The sequence below is a fragment of the Mustela putorius genome, unplaced genomic scaffold (assembly GCF_011764305.1).
Source record: "Mustela putorius furo isolate JIRA1106 unplaced genomic scaffold, ASM1176430v1.1 tig00003858_pilon_pilon_pilon, whole genome shotgun sequence".
NCBI classification, from domain to species: Eukaryota; Metazoa; Chordata; class Mammalia; order Carnivora; family Mustelidae; genus Mustela; species Mustela putorius.
The window spans coordinates 49885375-49904002 of NW_025422010.1; the positions used below are offsets into that span (position 1 = coordinate 49885375).

An 18628-nucleotide genomic window follows, 5' to 3' on the forward strand; every position below is an offset into this window, starting at 1 on the left:
TGTTGGAGGCACCAGACGTGTTTTTCTCCTTGCCCCTCCCCGACCTCGCTGTCTCTGGTCCATCGTCTCCTTCCAGAACTCTCTGGAAATTGCAGCTCCTGGAAAAAATTCTTAGTATTGCCGAACTGTGCTGAAGACCTCTCAGTACCAAGAACTGGGCTTGGATTAATGAACTTGTTTGGTGTGGATCAGATGGGAAAAGTCCATTCCTGAGCAGGAATAGCATGACAGTCTTTGGGAAGAAAAGGAAAAAGCATCAGGAGCTATTTAAAAATGCAGTGGTATAAGTGAATACGGTCCACAAACCTCCAAAGAGGTTATAGTCCAAGAAATGTCCCCACCTCACACCCTAAGCGTGTAAGTGTGCACCATCCTTGAGGATTGGCCCGGCCCCCCGAGGCCGGGCGGGCAGTCACAGGGAGAACCAGGCGAGGAGCACAGCCACGGAGAAGGGGAAAGCGGGCTGGAAGGAGGGGCTTGAAGAGAACGAGAAACACGGTAACAGTTGAAATCCACATCGCGGACGGAAAAAGAGCTAAAGTGACATCATAGAGTGGAGTTCGGCCATGGCATGGAAACACCAGATCTCTCCCCAAGCAAGAGGAAGGGAAGAAGTCAGGAAACGTAAACTGAGCAGTGACCCTGTGACTAATCTGGAGGCCACTGGGAGGCGAGCAGGGGCTGCGTCTCCGGATCACGGTGGACCCCCTGCCCAAGCAGAGTTCATCGGTGCTCCAAATCTCTTCTCCCTCGTGAGGCATGTGACCCGCAAACTTACCAGGAAAACCCTCTCCACGGGCTTGGCTCACTCTCTGAAGTAGCCAGTTCTGCTTAGAAAAAAGAGGACACCTGGGTGGCTCAGTTGGTTAAGCAGCTGCCTTCGGCTCAGGTCATGATCCCAGCGTCCTGGGATCGAGTCCCACATCGGGCTCCTTGCTCCGCAGGGAGTCTGCTTCTCCCTCTGACTCTGCCTTCCACTCTGCCTGTGCTCGCTCTCGCTCTCCCTCTGAAAAATAAATAAATAAAATCTTTTAAAAAAAAAAAATAAACAAAGAAAAAAGAGGAGAGGGGATCCTGACGGATCATGGATGTGGCTGTCTTTGATTAGGAGACATGCAGGTGGTATTTAAAATTTAAAATGTTTATAAGAGTAAACTTTATTTAAAAAAAAAATTAAAACTTTATTTAAAAAATTAAAGTCCCTCCCTCCCTTGCTTCCTGTTAGTTACTGCTTTCTGTGGCATGATATTTGTGGGAAGTACAGAAGGTCGTGCTTCCTCTTGGCCAATTTGCTCTTAACAGCCCTGGGGGGGCCCTGCAGGAGGAGCTCGTCTGGGCAGTGAGTGAGGAGGCGTGCAGGTGCCCATAGAAAGCCAGGGTTCTCAGAACCCATTCCTCAGCCGGGCTGCTTAAGCTGCCTTTTCTTTTTTCTTTTTTTGAAGTCCCCATGTTTTGCCTTCTTGAGAGAAATTCCATGCATCTTTTTGTGTGTGTGACTGTAAAAATCTAATTTCCAGAAACAGAGTGCATTAGAATTTGGATCTCTAGTAGTCTTGATGAGTGTACCTTGTCTTTGCTGTTATACATAATTAATTCCTTGATAAATGAGATTACAAAATGTTGCTCCTCTCCATTGCTGGTAGTGTATGAACAATAATTAAAACTCATAAATAGCCACAAAATAATTCACCTTTGATAACATCTTTCAGTGTGTAACATCTCAGCAGTTTAAAAGGCTCATTAGATATTCTCTTGTACTCTGAGCCCATCTCCTGGGAAGTCTTCTTGAATGAATGCTGCTTATCTTGCTTGTAAGACATAATGACTCAGTAACGTGCATGGCACCTTCATGATGGTGATTGTTGTTATCTTTCCAATTACAGACCTACCAAGTGGATCTGAAGCCCAATGGGTCAGAAATAATGGTGACAAATGAAAACAAGAGGGAGTATATTGAGTACGTATACACAGATTCACAACCTTTTCTTTTATTAAATTGAACCGTCCGTTTGGTCGTCGATGTCTCTTGCTAACGTAGCTCCTGCCTGTTGTGGGCACGCTTCAGTAATAGGAGCTCCTTCCTGGCTTGGGCTAATAGAAGTTGAATTACAAGATGGAAAGTTTGACTTGTATCATGACTTCAGTGAGCCGCCTTTTGAAGGAGTCATGAAAAGAGAAAAAAAGTGTACAGTATTGAGTAATACGGCAAACTTGCTTTTGGAGGCTCTGACACGTAGTCTAAAATTGAGATTTGCAGTGTTGGAACATAGTGTCAACAACCAGTGGGATAAAATTAGAAACAACCAGAAATAAAATATTTCCTCTCTCTCCTGACTTCTTGTCCATAATGAAAATGGAAGAAAATCATTAAAATGGGTAGGAAAATCCACATACACGAAATACTGTGAATTATTTCTGATATTTATGATTAACCCAATATCAGTCTCAGCTGGTGGACCAAAACGTTTAGTCCTTTGGAAACCCAGCAGTTAAGCCATCCCGGGGCACTTCTGCTGGCCAGAAGGCCTTTGTCTGGTGGGCACATGGCACTTTCCTCTTTGTATGTATTATGCTTCCAGCACGCAGGTGCGGGAGCTCCCTGGCTAGCCCTGGTGCAGGAATGAGGTCGGCACAGCCGCGTCACGGTGTCTGCCCCTCACTGGTTGCCGCGGTGGTCTGAGCGCCGCGTCTGCCTTCAGCCCTCCCGTTTCAGCTGGTCAGAGGACTTGAATTTGGAAAAGCAGCCAAGAGTCTTGGCATCTCTTAGTGTCCTCTACAAAGAAAAAGACCTCCTTCCTGATAAGGGAGAAATGGAGAGTGTTGGAGCCTCTACTTAGAGACCCTGACAAAGCACAGGCTTCCCCTTCCTTCCCCCATCCTCACAAGGTAAAAGCTCGCTGTGCTTTAAAAAACAACAACATCAACATCTGTGAATACGCTGCCACAGTTCTCAACCTGTTGACATTAATCAGCACTTGGGTTCTGACTGGGAGCGGGCAGGGCGCCACCTTGCAGACCCCACGGTCTCCCTGTGGAAGCACAGGTGTCCCGGGAATTTGAAAGCGCCGTCCCTGAGGGTGTCCGGGGTCCGAAGTCTGAGGGTTTGGATCTGGCGATACGGGTGGTAGAGCAGCCTTTGCAGCTACTTGCTGTAGGTTATTCAGATTTGGTGGGGGGTGGGCTTGGACAGAGTTGCAGCTGGCTTCCCTGGAAAAGAAAGGAGGGCGAAAATCTCCGCCCGCCCGCCGGCACCCGGGCGCCCCTGAGGTGCAAGAAGGCGCTCGGGCCGATGGATGCAGCGGTGCGGCGAAGCCTCGTGCGGCGAAGCCTCGTGCGGCTGAGCAGGGCCCGTGCAGCGGGGCTGGGCCTCGGGGGCCACCTTGCTGGGGAGCGCCCTGCCTGCTGCTTCCTGACCAGATACCTTAGCTGGCGTCCAGCGCAGACTTGCCTGGCATTAAGCTCTGCTGTGCACTAAACATCATCACTGAGAAAACGTTTTCTGTTAAGAGGCCTTACCGTCAGTCTTCCAGATTTTGGTGTTAAAGGCTTAGGTTAAACCATTTTACTGATAAGTTTTGTGTCACTGTTGAAAACAGTACACTGGACACAAGTGCAGTGTACCACAAAATGTTGTACTAGATACTCCTTTTAAAAACATATGTACATGTTTAGGGGTGCCTGGGTGGCTCAGTCAGTTGGGCATCTGCCTTTGACTCAAGTCATGATCCCGGGGGCCTGGGATCGAGCTCCGCATCGGGCTTCCTGCTGGGCGGGAAGCCTGCTTCCCCCTCTCCCACTCCCCCTGCTTGTGTTCCCTCTCTCACTGTGTGTCTGTCAGATAAATAAATAGTATCTTTTTTTAAATGATGAAATGGAGAACAAGTTTCTCCCTCTGCCTCTTCCCTCTGCTTGTTCTCTCTCTCAAATAAGTAAATGAAATCTTTAGGTTAAAAAAAAAAAGGAAAAAAGAAAAGTCTCTGTACATGTTTATGCACAGGTGGGAGTGGGTGTGTGTATGCGAGTGTGCATGTGAACACATGCGTGGTGTGCCTATCTATCCACGGCCCTTTCTATCTCCGTCCGTGTGGTCCTGTCTGTAGGCAGCTTTGGTAAACTGAGACTTGATCGGGGGGAATAAATTACATTAGAAATGCTCAGAGTTGAGGTCTCCCAGCTACTCCGAGGGCGGTACTGAGTCAGCAGTGCCGGGGCTCTAGACCCTCCCTGTGGTCTGCTGCGGCGGGGGGGGCGGGGAAGGGGGCGTCCTGCCCTCCTTCCCCCCCGGGAGAGTGTGAGAGGAAATGCGTGGGGCTCGTGATGACAAGGGGGCTCACTGCTTCTCCGTCTCTCCCGCAGCTTGGTCATCCAGTGGAGGTTTGTGAACAGGGTCCAGAAGCAGATGAACGCCTTCCTGGAGGTAAGTCGTGCGCCCTCGGTCCTGGGTGGAGAGACGAGCGCTCTGGTCCTTGGGGCAGGAAGGCCAGGCCTGCACCACGCACACCACGGCCCGGCCCTGGAGCACCTAGCCGGCCATCCTTTCTGTTCGGTGTCCTCCTGCTCTGCACAGACTCGGTTCCACACCGGTACAAGGAAAACACACCCGTCTCTGGCTGGGTTTTTAATCTCATGCCGAGCCGTTTTGCGCCAACTTTGCTCCTGTTAGAGGGCGAAGCCGCTGCTTCTCAGATCCAAATATTTAATGTCATTGATGCTCCCGGGCCCCTAGCAGAGGGTGGTGGGATTCATCGTTTTTGAAAAAGGGTTCATTTTGGGGGCATCTGGGTGGCTCAGTCTATCAATTATCTGTCTTTGGCTCACATTATGATTCCAGGGTCCTGGGATCGAGCCTCTTGTTGGGCTCCTCTCCCACTCCCCCTGCTCATTCTCGCTCTCAAATATGTAAGTAAATAAAATCTTTGAAAAATGGTTCACTCTGACCACAAGTAGAATTCTTTTTAAAGTCCTGACAACAGAATTCTATAAGGAGAACGTAGGAATAAGCCCCAAGTGCTTATTACAGATTGCCACTTGCTCTTACCCCGACCCTGGCAGAACACTCAAAAAATTCAGGGACTTAAGGGCATAAAATATGTTAGACCCACAAGAGGACAGAGGGTTTCATACTTTATTTACCTAAGAAACCCAGGAGGCCAGGTCCTGGCCCCGCCCCAGGCAGCCCCACATTTGGAAACGGGACACCTGCACGGCCCAGCTGTGCGGAGCATCTCCCCGGCCCGCCCCGGTGGTCAGTGTTAACCCGGGAGCTAGAGCTCGGTCCCTGCGCTCCTCCCTCTGCTCTCCTGGATCACGCCGCCTCCTATGCAGCTCATCTCTGTACTTTCAGTACCTTATTTTTAAACATGTTCTCTTGCACATCCATGGCTTGTGCGTTCTAGGACACACTGACTCATAGCGATGTCATAAATGGCTTTTGGAATTCGCCTGCCTACAGTAACCCATATTTTCAAAGGGCTTCTGAAATTGCTCAGACACCCGAACCTTCTAGATTCTCCTACTTTTCTGAACTTTTACGTTGTGACTGTGCTGTTTTTATTAGAACTACAGTTACGAGATACTGTCACCGAGCTATACATCAGCAAAGAATGTTGTTTTTTCCTGGCTGTTTGTTTTCTCTGTAAAATTTGTCTTTTTCAAGGAAAAAGGTGTTGAGGTGTTTTTTTTTTTCTCTTTCAGGGGTTCACAGAACTGCTTCCTATTGATTTGATTAAAATTTTTGATGAAAATGAGCTGGAGGTTTGTATTCTGAACATATTCTGTAAAGTAGATATTTTTAAATGGTATTTTACTCTTCTCTGGCCCATGATGTTCTAGGAAGTAAGTTGAGATGGATTTTATTCTGTGTCTCTCATGGGGTGCGTGTGTCAGTCTCTCTGTAGGGAACAGTGAGAGTAGCCAGCTGTAGGTAGCTCACCCAGGAGAGGGTAGTTCCAGAAGACATCGGACAAGCGGAGGCCCACTGAGCTGGGTTGGCTTCATGGCCAGGTGCACCGGGTAAGGAAAGTTGGTTCAGATAGAGTCATGGTTGGGACAACCAGTTGGGGTGGCAGTGTGCTGGGCTGGCTTGAGATCCTGCTTCCTAGCTGACTGCGACCATGGTGGCGAAATGAGCACCAGGGGCTGTGGAACAGAGAAGTCTTTGTGAACTTGACCTGGTTTTATCAAGGAAGAAACTCAGAAGACTATGAGGTCGTGGCAGGAGGCAGTCTGAATGAGATTGCTCTGACTTCTCTGTGGACCTTGAGGAAAACTTAGCAGCCGAAAAAGCACAGGGCTCTCCCACCGTGTGTTGTGTTGAAATAGGAGGAGGAAGGCTGCGTCTGCGGAAGCTCTTGCCCGATTTGTCCAGGCCACGTTGCCCATGAAGCGTGTCTCACAGGCTAGCCTTCTGTTCTTCTGGAAGTAGAAACTTCAAGACAGATGATGTCAAAATCCTGTAGTGTGAGTCCTTTGTTTTATAAGTAGGGAAACTGCTCCCAGGTTTACCCAGCAAGTCAGGCCTGGGATCTAGTCTTGGGCTTCTGGCGTGGTTGTCTTTCCATTTTTTTTTTTTGGTGCTTTTGTGGGAATAGCAGGCTCACTTATCCCAAGGACACCTTCCCTGCTCGGGGGGTTAGGTAGTAGGAGGAGCCCTTGGACTCCATCACAGACCCGGTCATTGCAGGAGCTCGGGTCAGCGCCGGCGCACGTCCGTTCGCCAGGCTGGCGGGGAGGAGCTCTGGCCACCGCAGAGCACACATTCTCCTGGGAGTTGGGACACGTCTCAGGTCCTGAGACACATAAGGTTTTGGAAGGGGAAACAGCTAGAGTGACAAGCAGCTGTAAACGGAGCACAAGAAAGGCTGGGCCCCGGGCTCAGATGGGAGGCGTGGACGAGAGCCAGACGCGGAGTGGCACTGCCATCGTGGGGGGCTGTGGCCTGAGCACGCATTGGATCTGGGCCCCCATCCTTCCCTGCGTTGCGAAGGGACAGGAAAATGATGTCCGCGTCACATGTTAAGAGCCACCAGCTTACCTGCTCTGCACACGACAAAATGCTGGTGTGGAGAAAAGGCCATTCCTCCGTGGGGGTCTGTGCGGCGCTCACGCGGACCCACTCATGCCTGCTCCTTCTCCCCGCTAGCTGCTGATGTGCGGCCTCGGCGACGTGGACGTCAACGACTGGAGACAACACTCTATTTACAAGAACGGCTACTGCCCAAATCACCCTGTCATTCAGTGGTTCTGGAAGGTAAGGCCATGGCCGCCCCCGTGCTCCTCCGCAGTCGGTATTGAACCCCTGGGGGCGGAAACCCAGCTTTTTCCATGACTGTTGGTAGACAGCTGTCCCTGCCGCAGCCCCATCCTTACCGGAGCACTTTGTCCTTCCTTAGCAGCTCGACTACAGCAGCTCTGTTGGAGGAGCCCACGAGTAGAGTGAAGTAGCTCCTTGGGTTCAGGAGTTAGAACGGGCCTGCCCAAGTGTGTCTAACAATGGGAAGCTTCTCAGGGCAAAATGTGCTTGGGGCTGAGTTTTCCAAGATCCCCTATTTGCTTACAAAATATTTTTCCCATTTTATTGGTTAGTTCCAACAAATATTTTGATCTTTATATCCTTCGGTGAGAGATGCAAATGAAATTTGATTTACTGTTTTAGGGCCAGTGTTTGCTTTCTCTTGAGCTTAGGAGAGAAGCAAAATGGTGAGTTAAGTCCAAGGTAGAGACTATAAACTGCCAAGCATCTGCCTTCGGCTCAGGTCATGATCTCAGGGTCCTGAGATCGAGCCCTACTTTGGGCTCCCTGATGAGCGGGGAACCTGCTTCTCCCTGTCTCTGCTCATTCTCTCTCTCTCTCAAATAAATAAAATCTTTTAAAAAAAAAAAAAAAACAGGGGCGCCTGGGTGGCTCAGTGGGTTAAGCCGCTGCCTTCGGCTCAGGTCATGATCTCAGGGTCCTGGGATCGAGTCCCGCGTCGGGCTCTCTGCTCAGCAGGGAGCCTGCTTCCTTCTCTCTCTCTGCCTGCCTCTCAGTGTACTTGTAATTTCTCTCTGTCAAATAAATAAACAAAATCTAAAAAAAAAAAAACAACTTTTTTTTTCAGGGGGGAGAAAAGGCTGATGATGACTTAAGAAATAACTCCTGTAACTTGTTTTAATTTCTAAATATCTATTATTACTATTTTATATGGTATAACATATGATACTATACTACCACTTGTTTTCATTTCTAAGTATGTATTATTAATACTATTTTTTTTAAGATTTTATTTATTTATTTGACAGAGCTCACAAGTGGGGGGGCAGACTCCCCACTGATCGGAGAGCCTGATGTAGGCTCTATTCCAGGACCCTGAGATAATGACCTGAGCTAAAGGCAGAGGCTTTAACCCACTGAGAGCCCCTATTAATACTATTTTAAGTGCTAGCAGTCATGTAGAGAGAAAGACGTTACAAGCAGACTCTTCAAAGCCCAGTCCACGTGTCTGCTCAGTTTTTGCCCTGATTCAGGTGTTTGGCACACACTACTGTAGAGGCCTACCCTGTCATCTGGTTTTCTTTCTATAAAACGTTCTCTTTAGAGAATTTGTCTATAGTCTGGAGTCTCACATCTCGTGTCCTAGCCTGGGTTCCCGTGGTGTTGGCGCTTCTCCAACTCCGGGTGTGTGTAACTGGGCCTGGGGGTCCTGCACGCCTTCCCCAGAGACCCTGAGCTCGGCGCCAGCAGAGTGTTTGCTTTGTAAGAAAGAGACCTTGGGATCTCTTGTGCTCTGAGATTACACAGGTGGCATTCTGGTGCCCATTTAAAAAAAAAAAAAAAGCCCCATTCTCAGTCCCCTGTCCCGATCTGCCACCACAGCCTTGGCGGTGGAGTCTTGGGTGTCTGTGCTAGTGTGTCGTGTGCTGGGCATCCCACGGCGCCCTGACCACCATCTGTCCCCGTCCCCATGACCACCGTCTGTCCCCTTCCCCAGGCCGTGCTGCTCATGGACGCTGAGAAGCGGATCCGGTTACTGCAGTTCGTCACGGGGACGTCCCGAGTGCCTATGAACGGCTTCGCCGAACTTTATGGTGAGACTCACTGCTGTTCCCGCAGGGTCAGGCAGCACTGTGGCAGATCCCGTGCAGGGGATCGGGGTTGGGGGGTGCTTCGGGGTGTGTCCAGAAACAGGATGGTCATTTCTGTCTGCCTTGTCTTGTGGTGTGTCTCGAAGGACCTCGGGAGACAGAATCACCCCGTGCTTACTGTAGAGATGTTAGAAAGTCACGCTGCTCTGCACAGTAAAGGTCGCGTTTCATCCCTCCCCTGAAGGAGCGTGTGGTGTCAGCCTTCGGGGCTCGGCAGAGAGGCTACACCTGTCCGCACCTCTGCGTGCCCTGCAGCGCTGTGCTCCTCCAGTCCCAAGTGATGTGGGGTCTGTGTCCCGAGGCTATGGGGGCCTCTTGCTTCTCCCCACAGCAGATCTGGGTACCGCCTGGAGCCGGGAGGGTGTCTCCGGCTCCCGCTGGGCACGCCGGCCCACCTGCTTCCCGTTGAAGCCCTACCACACTTAGCTTTGTTCTCTGCCTGCTTCCCCGACACTGGCATTTATTTATTTCTCTGTTTTTGTCTAGGTTCCAATGGTCCTCAGCTGTTTACAATAGAGCAATGGGGGAGTCCTGAAAAACTGCCCAGAGCTCACACATGGTGAGTGACAGAAGCACAGTTGTCCACAGATTGGGCTTTAAATACTCAGCTGAGGCTGCTGCTGTCACAGGAGGCCGTATTGCCTGCCCACGAATAGCACAGTATGAGGTGTCAGTGATGGTGACGAAGTGTAAGTTGTGATGCTGATAAAACACAAACCAGGGTCTGAATGGACCCGATGTGTTCGGCTCAGAAAGGGTTAACCGCCACCACCACCCCCAGTCCTGGGGGAGTTCCTCCTCCTGACCCCATCCTTCCCTCCTTATTCCTGGAAGCAATAGTGCAGTGTGTATGCACTCGACATGGAAATGACTGTTCTCAAACGCTGTAAGACAGATGGGATTTTTACTCCAACCATGAGTTGGTTCTTATCCCCAGAACTTGGGATAAAATTCCCTGGAAAAACCTTGTTTTAAAAGGTCTCTCATGGGGGGACCCTGGGAGGCTCAGTCCATTAAGCATCAGACTCTTGATTTCAAAGGCTCTGGTCATGATACCAGGGTCGTGGGATCGAGCCCCACATCGGGCTGTGTACTCAGAGGGGAGTCCGCCTGTCCATCTTCTCACGGCCACCAATAACCCCTAGGACCCTTGAATTTAGCAACAGTTCGACCGGCTAGAGGAGCGTGAGAAGTGTGACAGGCCTGGTCCCCAGGGGTTGGAGTCAGGGGATACAAGGGAGACAGGTGTGGAGCAAGGCAGCCCTCAGGCCTCCAGGATCCAGGGCAGGAGGAGGGGCCCCTCATGTCTCTGAAGGGTCCCTGAACCCAGCAGCTCCTGGGGGAGCTCTTCCTGATCCGAGCACGTGTGTTCTTCGGCTGGTTCCCCCAAAGGCTTTCATTTCTTGCTCTTAGAAGTATGTGGAGGTGGGCCATCGGAAAGACGGCGAGTCCCCAGCCCTCCTCTCGTCACCAGCAGTGAGGCCCTCCGGAGCCCACTCGGGGCTACACGGCGCCACCACACTCATTGCGGGAAACGCCTCCCCGCCCTCCCAAGTCCCAGCGAGGGCAGAAGTCTCATGAGAGTGTACTGTGGAAAATTGGCTGTGGGAGGTCTTTTTGATTCCTTTGCCTTGCCAGAGAGAAAGTGTTCCCCATTTAGACCATTCACGGGACTCTGAATGGCATGAATATGGTCCTTGCCCATCTGATCCTCACAAGCGCACGGACTCCAGCTAAAACTGGCGGGTCTCCGGAGCGCTGATTGCTGCCATTCGTTTTCTTCTGGGGAGAAGGAGGTGGTATTTTGGAGCTCTTACTCCAAACGCTGTCTGAGTCGTGTTATTTTCTGGGTCATGATGGCCTTCGTCTGGAAGGCAGGCAGCGTGGGGCCGAGCCCCGGGACTGCTGGGATTGACGCACAACTCCCAAATTCTGGTCTGTCATGATGGGAGGAGGAAGTGCTGGATTCCTGGGCGCAGCCGTCTTCTGTGGACTGGGCGCTGTGGGATCTCTCCCGCGGCTTCTGGCGTGCTGGCATTCCCTTAAGTGGTGGGGAAGCTTTGCCCTGTGATCAAACAGCTCAGAGTCTCAGAGCCCAGGATTGGAACTTCGCTCTGCCCCAGTCAGTCTGCACACTGGCCGCCACGCTAGGATCCGCTGCCTCTGTTGCTGCGGAGCCCTTTCCTTGGAGGCTCATTGAAGAGAACCAAGTAATGTAGTGTCCAGCACGGGCTGTCCCTCTGTGTCCCTGGGGACAGATGTCTTCCTGTTGAACTTCCCCTCTGTTTCCAAGTCCATATGCTTGGGTCACAGCTAAAACACGGTGGTGCCCAGATAAGGCCTCTGAATCCATTGGTTCCCAGCGTCGGCTGCACATTGAAACCGCCTAGAAAGTTTTTTGTTGTTGGCTTTTTTTTTCTTTTTTAAATACGGATGCCAGGGTCCTGCCCCCAGAGACTTGGAGTTCGTGGGCTTGGTGTGTAGCCTGAGCTGTTGGGTTTTCCAAACCGGAAAACCCGACAGTTTTCCATTGGCTCTGGCAGACAGCTGGAGTTAGATTCCTGCCCTTCCCTGGGACGGAGCTCTGCCCACGGGAGGAGACCAGTCCGGGGGGCTCTTACAGGAGCCTCTTCTTGGCTTCTCTGTGGGTCACAGCATTGGATTGCTGATGCCTCCACAGGTGACTGCCGCCTACCGAGCAAGGGCGCAGGGGTGCGGCTTCGAGGGGGCGTGCGTGAATGTCTCTCTGCCTGGCCAGTCACTGCCGGCCCAGCCCCGGGGAAGGAGCTTGGCTGGCTGCTTACAGCAACAGGGCCTCCACCGGCTTTAGCTGGAGATAAACCTGATTTCTTCCGAGTTTTATGAAAAGATAAAATTGACAGTTAAGCTTCAGAATCCAAACCTGATTCAGCAGGAGAGCGAGAGCTAGCGTACTTTTTATAAATCTTGCAGATGTGATTATTGATGTGATGGAAAGGACTTCAAAGATCTATCAAAGATCAGTCCTTGGATATTTAAAATTACACTTTATAGAGAATCACAGACCCACCTGCTCATTGGAGTGGAGGAAAAATGATCTCCCGAGGCCACTCAGCTGTGCCAGGCCAGAGCCAGACCCCTGCCCCCCGCTGAACACACTTGGCAAGCACTTTCCGTGTCCCACACAGGGTCCTGAGCATTCTACGCTTTAGCTCCTTTGGTCATCTCGATAATTCTGAGCAGAGGGTCCCACACAAGAGGAAGGTGGTCACAGATCCCAAGGAGAATGCAGGCCCCCAGGAATCCCCGGCCCTGGACTCCGAAGGACCCGCTGCGGTTGACACAAAAGCCACCTTCTGTGACAGGCTCCTATTCAGTTCAGCCTGCAGAGGTGGGGTTCTGTCTTCACAACTGGTGAGGGCATGCTTGAGAGCATTATCAGACTGAAAGCCCTTTCAGACGTCGCCTTCGGGATTCCCATGTTCCCGAGAACTCCAGTTTGAGCAGCACTGTGCGCTCCTCCCCTGTAACTCCTAGTGCTTGCTGACTTACTCTCAGTGCTCAGTGTGTCTCATGAACCACACGCGGGGTTTCGACAGGGCCCACCGGGGACATGCATCTGTTTCGTCCTGCTGCTGACAGCAGTGAGTTTTCGGAATGTGGGGGCTCTGTTCATATGTGGAATCCCAGGTGACCATCCAGAAGTTACTATGCAGAAAAGCACTTGGCGTGGGATCTAGTGTAGAGGGCATTCCAAATAGACTTGACCTTGGTTCATCCCTATCGTGTTTAAGTGCTTGGCGGTTGAGGGTCTGGAGCTCGGCCCATACCTCAGGAACCGCTCCGCTCCCCTTTCGAGCTCCCCCTGACCCCAGCTGGGCCTTCCCCGCCCCACATCTGGCTGTGGTAGAGAGGTTTCGTGGCCTCTCAGAAAATTCTCGCCTCTGTTCTGGAGGTTATATAACCTCGTTGGCGTGGGCGGTTGCATTGCCCCATTTATATTTAATGACTCAGGATTGTTGCCGAAGACTTGTACATTCTCCTGCCCAAATACCGCCTGCCTCCTCTGGCCCCGCCTAGGAAACGCTGTCGTGACCACAGGGTGATAAGGATGGCCTTTGACTTACCCTTTCTGTTACTTCTGCAGCTTTAATCGCCTTGACTTACCTCCATATGAAACCTTTGAAGATTTACGGGAGAAGCTTCTCATGGCTGTGGAAAACGCTCAAGGATTTGAGGGGGTGGATTAAGCGCCCCCCACTCGCTCCCCAGCCTCGGGGTGGCTGTTGGTCCAGCAAGTCCTGCTTGCACTTTTGCATTTGCCTAACAACAGACTTTGCAGAGACCAGGCAGAAAGAGCAGCCGCAGGCATGGCTCCTGAGCTGAGCCTTCGCGAGCCTTCGCCTGTGACTTGCCCAGGTTCGGACATGGGAGCCCGGTCCCAGGTCGCGTTCCTGCATTTTCCACCATGAATTATCAACTGGTTGATGTGTACACTAATTACATTTCAGGAGGACTTAATTCTATTTATGTTGTGCCTCTGTAGGCAAAGCCCTTAATAAATATTTTACATACTTTATAATGACAATGAATGGAATTAATCACTCTACAGGTATAGTATTACAACTCATGTTTACTTTTTAAAATGATTTAGACCGATTTTCAGATTTTATTTCATTACTATTAAAGATGTCTCGTGTACTTGGAAAAGTGAGCATATTTTTTTTTGTATTTGAATTTCATACCAGGTTTAATGTCAGTGACATTTTTTATTTTTGAAGTTTAAGTACCCTCCCACTCCTTACTTGATTAGAATTGGAAGACTGATTTTTGTCCAAACATCTTCTACAGACAAGTACTTTGAGAGCATTTAAACTACAATGTTAGGCATAATGATAATTTGCTCCATACTCAGAATGCAAACAAACTGCATATTATATTTTTTTTTTGTACAAATTTAGCATCCTAGCTGCAGGCTGAGAGAATTGTAACATAGCATGGTAAATTCAGTGTTGACTTCGAAGGAATCCTACCGTTATTCCTTACATCTGGGGACAGGGTTGGACTGTCCTTTCTCAGAAGAGACCTTAGCTACCACTCTCTGACGCTGTACAGTCCTTCCCTTCTCGCCTTTCTTCTTTGCTGTTTGTAGTAGAGACATTTGAATGAACCTTGGCACCGCTTGATTTGAAACTGCAGAAACCAGAGATGTGTTTCATGTCCTACTTGTATGCGTTGGCTAATGGTCGCGAAATAACCAATTTTTGTTCTAACTGCACCAATTCTGAAGGCACTTTATGGACCACATGGAGGTCCTATCTGGTTTTGTTGATGTTTTCTTTTTTACCATAGACGGTCATTGTGATGATGCTCTCTTCTCCCTGCACACATCTTTCCGGTGCAGTGTGTATCCGTTGTGACTCTCGCTGCTGGTGTATAAAACCTAGCTGGAAAGCTGAGCCTACAGATCCGTCCTCACCCGCTGTTCCGCGATTTCTCTGCAACTACCAAGATTCACTGAATGCACACTTCATCTGACCGGGTTTTGTCCCCGGGACGTGTTGCATGCTTCGACACTGTGTACTGCCTGAGTGGTGTCCATTCTGTGCTGGACTAAAAAGTGGGCGGGAACTTGGATGTGAGCCCCACGGTCAGTCAGCTGATCGGGTGGTGGGGACGGAGGGTTCCGCGCACTTGGATTCTTTGCCGCTTTGAGTGTTTGTTGCAGAATTCCGTGGTGTCTCTAGAGAAAGCCTGCAGAGCCGCATAGGGGTTCAGCAGCCCTGCTGCCCTTTTAACCTGTGTTACCCTAAACCCTGTTATGACAGGGGGCTCTAGAGAGATGATTTCTTGCCAGTCATCAATAAGACAAAATTGGGGTTTCGGGGCCTCCCTGTTTGTTATATAAGGACGTTTTGGTGTAAGAAATTCATTGTTACCCAGCTCTGGGTGGCTGGTGGAAAAAAACCGTGAATGTTCGTGATTGTAAGTGAGCTGTCTTCAAAGGTGCAGACGTCGGGGGGTTCTGAGAGAAGGTGGATTTCTACGGAGCTGAGGATTAGTTCCCTTTTCTATTGACTTAAAAATCTCCAGTAGTGATCAGAGAACTTAGATGTTGAATGATTGGAAAAAAATATCACACTCATTTTTTTTTTTCTATCTGTGGGATTTTTTTTTTTCCCCTGGAGTCAATATATAACATGTCTCTTGGCAAAAACCCACTTCATATAGCCCCTCCTGGTCCAGAGGGCTTTCTTTCTCAAAGCCCGTGTTCGGATGGATTCTGAGAGTGGTCGTTTCATCACAGAGAAAGCCTGCGGTTCTAGCTGAAGAACTAGGTTTCTGTCATTTTGCAAACTGCATATTCAAAAAATCAGAGTATTCCATGTAAATGCAAATTAGGCAGTGTTAAAAAATATGAATGAGAAATCCATCCTAAGGTCATTTCCGTGCCAGGAGCAGATAGGGATTGTCGAACTATACACCCCTGTGAATACTTGAAAGACCATAGTTGTGCTGACCGTTCCGTTCATCTGCCGCTAAATGCGGGATTCGGTGACGGTCAAATAGCAAATGGGTTCGGGGTTTGTTCCTGTTTGGCTTTTGATCCATGCCACATCCCCTCATCTCAGCAATTCTCAGTGTTTCGGTCTTTGTCTAAAATAGTCCTAGATCTTGTTTTCTCTAAGTGCTGACAACCACTCGCCGATGTCTTCCCAACAGAGTCCTGGTGGTGGTTGACAGCAGAATGCTGGTGGGTCCCGTGAGCAGGCGCCCCCGGGGACAGGGTCCAGGACGGGTTGCTGGTCCTGGTTACCCTCCTCTCTGGCGCTTCGGAGTCCAGGGGCTCTGCACCTTCTGTTCCCTTAGAAATTAACCCAGATCAGGCTGGATCTGGCTATTTTTTAGTTGCCTGAAGAAGGTGCAGTTCTTATGGGTCATTTTGCCCCGAGGTTAAGAAGCTAGTTCCAGAATTAACAGCTGCACTGTGGACATGAGCTGTCACGTCCGCCTGTAGGTCCTGGGCGTTTCTGTCCCTGTCCGTTGTTGGCCTGCAGTCGGATTTGGAATGTCTGGATTAGCTTCAGGAGGCGCGCTGCTGCTTTTGTGCTGGCTGCCTCTGCAACAGGAAACCAGGAAGCATTTATCTGTTTTAAAGTTGTATTCAGCTCTGAAACTGTTCTGTTCCGTACTTCTCTGTAGCCAGTCCTGTACCAAATCACAAGAATGTAAGATGCTTCTTTGATTTTTGTTTACGAGGCCCTTTGGTCGACCATCGGGTTTTTCCTGTGGTCAGATGTCAGATGCTCTAAAGTGACCGAAGTGGGTTCTTTCTCCCACATAAGGGTGTGGCGAAAGATTCTGAGAAGTGGTTGGCCGAATATTTGAACCACATTCCATATCTCACAGCATTAAATAGACAACAAGTACCGTGGCTGTTCCATCCTGCCAGATCTAGACTGGCTCTCTCGAAAGCCAAGTTCACACGCAGCAAATTACTAATTGTTCTAACAGTTAACTCATTGTTTAACACTTGGCTGTAGCATTTTCCTAAGTCTCGTATTTCACCTCTGAACTTGAATGTGGAGAGCATGGGTTAATCTGTTCTCCAGCCCCCTCCCTGCTGTGCTAGCCATCTTCTTTATTTTCCTCTTTCCTCTGCACCCCTTATTGACAGGGAGAGACGGGCACTTAACGCCTGGTATCATTTCCTGCCTTGTCCGGTAGGGGGTGCTGCTGCGCAGGGTGACTGCCTGGTCTCCTCCCTTCCTGGCCCTCAGGCACTACCTCTTGTCTCCTTCGGGCTTTGGGGTACATCCTGAGAAGTCACGTCAAAACTGCCAATTTCAGGTCTGAGATGCGTTTTTAAAAATCCTTACAGACTCCACTTTGTACTTTAGATTTTAAAACTGGGAAGACAATGGGATACACTTTGGACCACTTTCTAATTTATCTAAGCCTTAATGAACAGCGTATGTACACTTGCATACGCACACGCCCGCCCCAGTGTGTGTTCAGTGTCAGAAACAATGCTGTAGCATCAGGACGTGAGCTGGTGTCCTGTTTTATTTCAGAAAACGATAGCTTTCTGTCTATATGAAATTTACCAAGAAAACTTCTCATTAGGCGTCTGTCCTTGGTGAAAGGTGTTGTGCGTGTAGCAACACATGTTTTAAAATGCATGTCTCCTTGTTCGTTGGGCTGGTGTTTCTCAGGAGCATCAGTAGGAGTCTTAACAATGTCGGCTGCAGACCTCTGTGTCCTGCATCTCAGCCTCGTGTCAGAGCATCGAAAGCCTTTCTAATGACCATGACCCTGTGTCCGCAGACACCTGTGTTCCTGTATAAGCCAGTTCGCCCTTTCATTCAGACTGATGTCATCAAAATTGTCACTGTTTCCTTCATGTTAACTTTGCGTGACTTTGTTTTTCCTTTACTAGTACTTACGTGAGATGTATATACATACATACGTATGTATGCTGTCCAAATATGTCTATATATTTGTATAGCATTTTTACACCTTTCTCGAGTAATCTGGTTTCGAAAGGGAGTGAGAGAGCTTAGTCCTTCTACAGTTTCCTCCAAGCTATGTCCTGAGATGTCTGACCCTCGGAGCCTGAGAAGGACCCCAGGAAAATGATGCTAACATGCTGTCATTCCGTAATTCGGGATCTTTTACCAAATGAAACATTAAAAACAAAAACAAAAAAAAAGCTACTTTAAGGTGAAAAGAGTTTCAAGCATTCCAAATGAATTCTCAGTGTTTTGTAACTTTTTATTATAAACCCCACTTCCTAATAATACAAAGCCAAGTACTATTTGATACAGTGGTTACAAACCAAACTACTTTGAAATTTTTTTTAAAGACAACTTCTGGATAACGCTCCTTTTCACAATCAGAATGGCTTTAAAATACGGTTGAATTTGATACACACAGGAACAGTTTTGTTTAAGAACAAATCTTTTTTTGCTCTTCATTTTTCTTGAGAGATCTAAAGAGAAATTGTAGATTGTTTTCCTGACAGCAAAAGAGTAATGTGACAAAATGAAGTCGTTGTAAAGAAGTGATACAACTTGTCAAATATTTAATAAAGAATTATGGAAGCTGGAACGTTTTCTACACCGAGTATTATGGGTTGTTTGATTTCAAGCTTCTCCATTAATGTGTTGTCTTAATGGTTGCGGGGGGTTAAATGCCTACTGATGGAAGAGCGCGCCTTTCCTTAGTATCCCTCAGAGCCCCACACCTTTAGGGCATCACCGAAGTTTGCGCAGACCACAGAGTCCCTGAGTGATTTCAGGACCTCACCTCGGTCAGTTCAAAGCCCCCAGTCAAGCCGGCAGCGCCCCGCGTGGGAATCCAAGTCTCTCAATCCCATGGTTCGCTTCTGAGGGTCCATGACCAGATGGCCCCTGGGTGTGAGAACACAAAAGCCACAAAAGCAGACCCCCTCACCGAGGAGGGAACACTTCTTGAAAAGCACGGTAGGTTCCCAGAGAAAGTCTTTATGGGACTTGAATTGGAC

The 18628-nt window shown here is 49.3% G+C and overlaps 1 protein-coding gene across 7 annotated transcripts in view; it reads left to right on the forward strand.

The window, feature by feature from the left end:
- Positions 1-18213, forward strand: part of NEDD4L (NEDD4 like E3 ubiquitin protein ligase) — a 330740-nt gene extending 312527 nt beyond the window's left edge. For all 7 annotated transcript variants that reach the window (XM_045065672.1, XM_013052743.2, XM_004745557.3 and 4 more), the window contains 7 exons: positions 1884-1957; positions 4357-4417; positions 5695-5754; positions 7142-7249; positions 8970-9066; positions 9610-9682; positions 13250-18213. In XM_045065672.1, the coding sequence (XP_044921607.1) occupies positions 1884-1957; positions 4357-4417; positions 5695-5754; positions 7142-7249; positions 8970-9066; positions 9610-9682; positions 13250-13352 (576 nt within the window). In that variant the 3' untranslated portion in view covers positions 13353-18213. The remainder of the gene's footprint in view (positions 1-1883; positions 1958-4356; positions 4418-5694; positions 5755-7141; positions 7250-8969; positions 9067-9609; positions 9683-13249) is intronic.
- The last annotated feature ends 415 nt before the right edge of the window (positions 18214-18628 follow it).